This window comes from Carex rostrata, chromosome 13, assembly GCF_964058835.1.
Source record: "Carex rostrata chromosome 13, lpCarRost1.2, whole genome shotgun sequence".
In the NCBI taxonomy this organism is placed as follows: domain Eukaryota; kingdom Viridiplantae; phylum Streptophyta; class Magnoliopsida; order Poales; family Cyperaceae; genus Carex; species Carex rostrata.
This window is the reverse complement of record NC_135930.1, coordinates 7,003,892-7,011,254: the sequence shown is the minus strand read 5'-3', so window position 1 is coordinate 7,011,254 and position 7,363 is coordinate 7,003,892. Positions and strand designations below refer to the sequence as shown.

The 7,363-nt window shown below is 35.3% G+C and overlaps 1 protein-coding gene across 9 annotated transcripts; it reads left to right on the top strand.

Moving 5' to 3' along the window:
• The first annotated feature begins 1,179 nt into the window (after positions 1-1,179).
• On the top strand, positions 1,180-5,386 carry ATSRL1 (PRP38 family protein). 9 transcript variants are annotated; one of them, XR_013514655.1, is made up of 7 exons: positions 1,180-1,424; positions 1,911-2,366; positions 2,993-3,083; positions 3,275-3,355; positions 3,431-3,502; positions 3,648-3,731; positions 4,488-5,386. XR_013514655.1 is itself a non-coding variant. In XM_078314191.1 (6 exons), exons 2-6 carry the CDS (start codon positions 2,079-2,081, stop codon positions 4,528-4,530), a joined length of 591 nt encoding a protein of 196 aa, XP_078170317.1. In that variant the 5' UTR covers positions 1,180-1,424; positions 1,911-2,078; the 3' UTR covers positions 4,531-5,386. The 9 variants fall into 9 exon arrangements, 4 of the variants coding, with proteins under 4 accessions (XP_078170317.1, XP_078170314.1, XP_078170316.1 ...); XR_013514653.1 differs by lacking the exon at positions 2,993-3,083; XR_013514654.1 differs by lacking the exon at positions 3,648-3,731.
• The last annotated feature ends 1,977 nt before the right edge of the window (positions 5,387-7,363 follow it).

Sequence of the window (7,363 nt, the reverse complement as noted above, 5' to 3'; positions counted from 1 at the left end):
TGTGAGCTAAATTTAAAAATCTATCATATTAGTTTTAAACGGTGCATTCAAACCGTTGAAATCGATCTATTTTACAAGTGATGTGTTTCCATATCAAATTTATAATTTGTTAAATTAATTTAATATAAAATCAAACAATCAATTAACTTATAAACTTTTTTTTTTACCATTTGACTTTATACTAAAAACTCACTGCATCCCACTTCTGATCCAAAAAAAGGATCTGAGATTGCGTACATTGGTGTGATGGAGTACTAGAGAGAATACGGATCCCTATTCTGTTGGATTGTGACTCCGCCTCTGAATTTGGAAATAACATAGAAAAATTAAGGTGTCTTAGTTTTTAAGAAATGATGATAACGTTAAGCGATTAACCGAAAATAATTGAGAATAATTGATCATAATTGAAAATAATCGACTGATTAATCAGAAAAATCTATGACAGATTGGTTACCATCAACAACTAATTGGCCAATTAATCGATCTAAACGGACGTTTTTTTTACAACACTGATCTAAATCCGAGAACACCATATATACTTAACATTCAAAATTTAAGCTTCATTTTTTTTTATACTTTATGTATTTACGGAGAAGGTTATGGTACTTTTTGTGCAATTTTCTTACATATTTACACAGCACTGATCAACCGTGCTATATATGACTCACAATCTTGATTTTTGAAATTGGAACGTCCATATTAGGCTCTTTATTTTATTTGCATGTTTAAATTTTATTGGAAACAATATTTTGTACATTTTTACAATTTTCTTCTACTCAGAATATTAATTTCTATAAATTATTGAAATTATTTAAAATCAATAATTTAATTCAAAAAAAAAGAGGCCCATAATTAATATTCCAGGTAACTCTAATAGTCATGTTTCAAATAAGTATCAGAGTCCAGATCACTATTGGTCCGGCCGCTGATTAAGGCTTTTATGGACCTCTCAATTTCAGAGATGGATTTAGAAGGCCACTCATTATTAGGAGCTCAGGTCCTCTAAAGTTATTTAAATTTTGATCTTAGATCTTGACCGTCCGATCAGAATTCGGGCCAATTCGTGCCAGGTCAGATCGGACGGACTGGATCCAAACCGAACTTGCTTTTTTTTTTACCAAAGGGTCCCACGTGTCAGTGAGTAAGAGAGTTCTATTTACGAACCGACCATAATAAAATATGGTAAGGTCTTTGACCTAATTCTAATAGACTAATACCCAGCTTGCCCTTTTCTCCTCCTCTCTTTCGCTCTGTCGAGTTCCGATTGGATTCTCTCTCTCTCTCCATATTTTTACAAAGATCCATCGAATTATCGCCGTCTTTTCAAATTAACTTGGTAATTCGTACAAAGTTTGAAACTGAGAGTGCTTTTTCGCCAGCTCCGATTTGCCTGGCGGATTAGGGTTTCGAATCATATTGAAATTGTAAGCTCCGATTTCCTTTTTTTATTTATAATGACGTTAAACTTCTTATATCTGTATTGATATTGCCTGAGTTTTGGTTTTAGTTGCTACCTTTGGGAATTAATTTTTGAGGGCTAGGGTTTGTACAATATAATTGGGGATTGGGATGGTAACTTCTAATATTTTGCAATTGAACCCTCAATGAGCTCGAATTTGCACAATTTGATGTCCGAATATATTTTATATATAGTAATTTTTATGAATTGCTTTTATTTGCGAAGCTTGTTGTACTAATTAGGTGGTGCTGTAGCCATTAGGTCTAGAATTAACCACTGTTATGTAGACCAAATAGAACCTTTGATAGAGAAAGTTTCACACAAACCCATAAGACATGCCATCTTTTCACATCATGTGCAATTTCGGCAAACTGTTTGTGCACAAGCAATTGTATTGTTCTACTAATTTTATCTTTGTATTTGATGTTTTTCTTCTTTTCTTAATGTGCAGCTTTTGTTAATTCGAGTAATTACTACTTGATCACTACATAATTCATTAAACTACCCCTTTCTCCACCAAAAGAAATAGAAGTAATATTTTGCAATAACAAGAAAAAAAAAGTTACAAAACAGACACCCACAAATAATCAAACAAATTAGAAAAATCAAACAGTAAGAGATGGAGATACAGTCGTCAGGGAGGCCGATAGATACGCTAATGGAGAAAGTGCTGTGCATGAACATATTATCGAGCGATTATTTCAAAGAGTTGTTCCGGCTTAAGACGTACCATGAGGTAATAGACGAGATATACAACCACGTAGACCATGTGGAGCCCTGGATGACCGGCAACTGTCGTGGGCCCTCCACCGCATTTTGCCTCCTCTACAAATTCTTCACGATGAAACTCACTGTTAAGCAGATGCATGGCCTCCTCAAGCATCCCGACTCCCCTTATATCAGAGCTGTGAGTTCCCTTCTTTTGTTTTCTAGTTTTTTCTGATTATTATTTACTTGTTTTCATGTGTCTGCATGTTTTCGCTTCAGCTGAGAGTTACTCTGAGAAAACAAAAACTGTGCCAATGAATCAATAAAAGATCACCCAAAAACAGATAACATAATTGAAGCATTGCTGGTTTTGAGATACGAGAGCAGCTAGTGTGCCATCCTTTCCTTGTATTTTGGGTAATTATACAAATATTTTACCGCAGTTGCAAATATTGGTCATTGATCCTTGGATTTCTAATTGCCATTCGAAATGTTAGGGTCAAGTCAAACACTGACTAATTGGCCTAACTTGAGTATGCAATTATGTATAACTTTCATCCTAGATGGTCTTATTTAGACTGGTTTAATGGTTCTCTTCTTTTGCAAATATTTGAAACATGGTTGGTGTTAGTTGTCTGCAGTAGATGTGAGTATACTATTCTGCAAAGGCAATTAAAATATTTGGTCTATTACAAAGACACTATTGTTTAGGTAACAATATCTTGTCATAGAAATGCAAAGAAGCTCCTCTTTTTCTTGTTTGCAAAATTTTCCTTCATTTGTTGGTTGAATTATTTAGCCCCACATTTGGTGCCCATGCTGAAGGGGGTTCTAAATAAAAATGGAGAAGTGCATCTCATTGCACTACCAGTACCAGTTTGGCAGCAATGCTCCATGAAGAGCAGCATAATTATAGGTGGATCAAACAATTTCAATAATTCTTGAAGTAGGGTTCTTTTTTTTTATATTTTCTTTGCATGTGCACATAGTACTTGGCATGTGCATTTCACTCTCAAGTCTGGTGGTCTTTCAATAGTAGACTAAGCAAATTTACCATTATAAATAGAATTTTGTGGTGAGTCTATTTTCTTGTTTTTATACATGCAGGTCGGGTTTCTCTATCTACGATACGTGGCTGAGCCCAAGACCTTGTGGGGTTGGTATGAGCCCTACATCAAGGATGATGAGGTACATAATGTCTTTCTCAATATTAATTTTAAATATTTCTTCATCATAGTTTAACATTTTTTTTAATTTATTCAGGAGTTCTCTCCAGGGTCAAATGGGAAAATGACAACAATGGGAGTGTATGTGCGAGATCTTGTCCTTGGCCAGGTATAGAGTTTTTTATTTGTCCTCCCTTTTTTTTCCCTTCTTTTACTGGGTATATTATATACTTCAAATATGCTTTTATCAGCCATGCAGTTGTACATTTTACATGTCTGAATATCTATCAGATTTTGACTCCCTTTGATTATAGTATATTTGAGATCTTTGGCATGGTGTTTCCATTTCGGAGTTGCCATGAGAGACGGTCGCATCTCTTTCCACAGTTTTCAGTAAGGTTTGTAAATGGTGTCTTGGACTAACTAATATTCCATGTCTTTGTGGAAAAATAATATGTTTAATTGATATACTTGCTCTCAGACATCACTCCGTACAACATTTTTTTTTAACCAAGTATGTCTAGCATTGCCAAAGCCTTACGTAAGCTGAAGATTCTACCCCGACCTCATCCGTATCTGAACCCATAATTTAGATGAATTTGAAATTTGAATTAACGAATCCTGACTACATCTATCCTCAGGTGAGCAAGGAGTCTGACCTACAGGCTGATTGGGATGAAATTCAATCTGAAATAACCCATGTCGATTTAAAATTTAAACAAAAGAACTTTAATGCTACTCCGTAACCTGAATAGAACCCAACCTAACCAAAACCTAATAAAACTTAAATTTATTTATTTAATTTCTAAGATAGTGCTGAAATTCAGCTGGACTTGAGGGTTGAGGCTTGAAACATCCTGGATGAGGATAAATCTCAAACCCGGCCATTGCTTCCTCTGTTTCGTATCATGCCAGACACGTGAAATGTGATTGTCCCTGAAAGAATACAGTTTGCTTCCTAAAATTTATCTGAGTGTAAATTTTTCGTGATACCGCCACCATTCAGGAAACCTATTCACCAAACATATGGATATGATAAGCTCTGGAAAAAGAATACTATTTTTTCTAATAATTATCTATGTTTGTTTCTGTTTAATAAGCTATTTTACTTCAGTGATGTTTGGATATAACTGTACTCGCTCTCATGCATGCAGTACTACTTTGATACACTTCTCCCAAGGGTACCCCTCCCTATGATGAGGCAGATCACGGCCCATCTTGAGAAAATGAAGCTTCCGACAAAGCTCTCAGGCATGACCGGTGACTCAACTCGCATGGGTTCTGACGATTCGACAGCTCGCCGGCCTCCCTCTGTCAAGGCCTCCCTTTCTGTGTCCTTCGGCCAGCGGGCCCCGCACCGTGCCTCCACTCGTGACTCTTCTCCTGTTCGCAAAGCCATTTTAGACCGAGACAGAGTGAGAGAAAGGAGCTATGATAGAGATAGGGACAGAGAGAGAATTTATGATGATAGAGATAGAGATAGAGATAGAGATAGAGATAGAGATAGGGACAGGGGTCGGGACAGAGATAGAGAGCGAGACAGGGATAGGGATAGAGAGAGGGATAGGAGAGAAAGAGATAGAGATTACAATCGGTCGAGCAGAGAGAGGAGAGACTATGACCGAGATAAGTACAGTTCGAGGCGAAGCAGGAGCAGGAGCCCAAGGAGAGAGAGCCTGCCTAGAGGAGAGAAGGGAACAGTTTCAAGTAATTTGCAAAAGCTGAAGGATTTGTATGGAGATGCGAGTCAGCCCAAGGACGATACTGGTGCCGGGTCGGAGAGGTTTAGGAGAGATACCAGCACTGAGGAGGTAATTAGGTTGGGAGGTTCTTCGAGTTGGAGGTGAAAGGGAGATAATTAGAGTTTTTCAATTCATTTTGAAAACTTGCACAGACTTGTTTATTTCAAACAGCATTGTAATGGTAGTTCAGGCTGATTAAGGGGATGTTTTGAATATTTGTTCTTAGAGGATGTGTGATGATAAGTGAACTGTTGTATGAATTATGAAATATGTTACTGACGCCGTTATTTTGATTTGGACAATTTCTGTCAGATTCATCTTTAAATAGGTTCTGTGAGTTTAATTAGTTTACTAGAATTGCCAGTACTTCTTAATCCTTGTGAGTGTGACAATTTCTGTCAGTTTCATCTTTAAATAGGTTCTGTGAGTTTAATTAGTTTACTAGAATTGCCAGTACTTCTTAATCCTTGTGAGTGTTTAATTCTCGTATTATTCAAGTCATTCTCGATTGTCCATTCAAGTCTCCTTTTTTTATAGTCAATTGGAGCAACGAGTGACGAGTCCAAATTGTTGTAAATTTTCTTTTTAAGCTTTTGGTAGCTGTATTGTTTGAATTTTATACGTTTCCAAAACCCATTAATTACATATTTAGGTGTTTCTTTATTAATATTCTCTTTTGGTGGACAGTGTTGAAAAGATGACGAGATTTCAAGTAAACACGTACCAAGTTTTGATGCGTAGAAGCTAACGCCTTCCTTTGTACATTGCATGGATGCAATTCTTTCTTGAGAGGGTTCAAATGCCTCATTTTTTGTGCTTTTACTGTGTTTCTATTTTTTAAAACTTTAATAATTCAAAATTTAAAACTTAAAAATCAAAATAAAACCGTTGGATATGATCTACATCATTTTATCTATCTATGCACATGTAAAAAATTATGACATTTGAATTTTATTTTGATTGTCATCATGAGCTTGTAAAAAATGTACTAATTTGGATGATTTCTAGACGTTGATTTTTGAACTTATTGATTCGCATAAAAACAAAATTGAAATATGATAATTTTTTATCAGCACATAGAGAAAATAACATAGATCACATCTAACAGTTTTATTTTGACTTTTAAGTTTTAAATCTTGAGTTATTAAAGTTTTAAAAAATAGAGGCATAATGGAGACACAAAAAATGGAGGCATTTGAACCCTCCTCTTCTTTCTTATAATCAACTGAAAAATGTTGCTCATGTATATTTTTATTTTTTAATAAAAGAGCTCTTATAAATCCCAGCATCAGATGCTGTCGTCTCAAGAATTGAACATCTCTTTCTACAGAGAGGTGAGGCTGTTGCCACTGAGCTAAGTTTGCGGTTCTTAATTATTGCCTATGCATGTCTCTAAATCTTTATTTCGATCTTAATTTTAAGGTGTACAACTTAGGTGTACAACTGTTTTACTATGATAAAAGCACTCCGGTTGTTGCAGTACAATACCGACAGTTTGTTTAAGACCATGCAAAGTCATTTTCATGTTACCTGAGCAGAAAAATAAATATTTCCTCTACAGTGAAATGACGCAGGGACCAAGGGACATTTATAATTTTCCCATTTGTGAAATTCATTCAAGACGAGGGGATTATAATGAACTTGCTTCCGGAATAGGTATAGCGTTCTTCCTTTTTCCCTTGTCTGTTGAAGAGAGAACTTCTGAATAGAAGAAGTATTTTTAAAGAGACAGTTGGCAATGTTTGTTGTCTATTGATCCTCCCACATATTTTTCTGGGGTCCATATTTAGCTTTAATTAACACAACATGTTATAGCCTAATTGCATGGAAAATATAAAAAAAATATCTATATATACATGCATGGAACTTATCAGTGAGCCTAATTCCAGTTGGCCAGTAAAACCTACCAGAAAAACAAAAACAAATATATAATTAATTAAAGGAACCTGAAACCACCAACACCTCCATAAAGACTTCTATTCAATTTTTCTTTTTTCTTTGAGAAATGAGTTTGGCCGCCTAAACAGGTATTGCCAACTATATATTTTTAATTAATTTAGGTTTCCACAGCTTTTTATCAATATCTTATTACACCATGTAGAAATTTCCTTGCATTCCCGGGGTCTTCAGCATCTTTATTCAATTAAGAAAACAATGAGGAGCCTTTGAAAATTTCAGGTTATTGTTTTCATCAAAATCAAACCAGATTTCCTATCATGTGAAATGTTGAAATAATCGTCAAGAACAGTCCATACATTAATTTTTTTCATTTCAGTCCCAACTATTTT

Bases quoted from the DNA above. Each gene is read 5' to 3' on its own strand.
- ATSRL1 (XM_078314188.1), top strand. From the start codon at position 2,079: ATGGAGATACAGTCGTCAGGGAGGCCGATAGATACGCTAATGGAGAAA. The intron at 2,367-3,274 runs GTGAGTTCCCTT...TTATACATGCAG, and splicing joins ACTCCCCTTATATCAGAGCT to GTCGGGTTTCTCTATCTACG. The intron at 3,503-4,487 runs GTATAGAGTTTT...TCATGCATGCAG, and splicing joins GAGATCTTGTCCTTGGCCAG to TACTACTTTGATACACTTCT.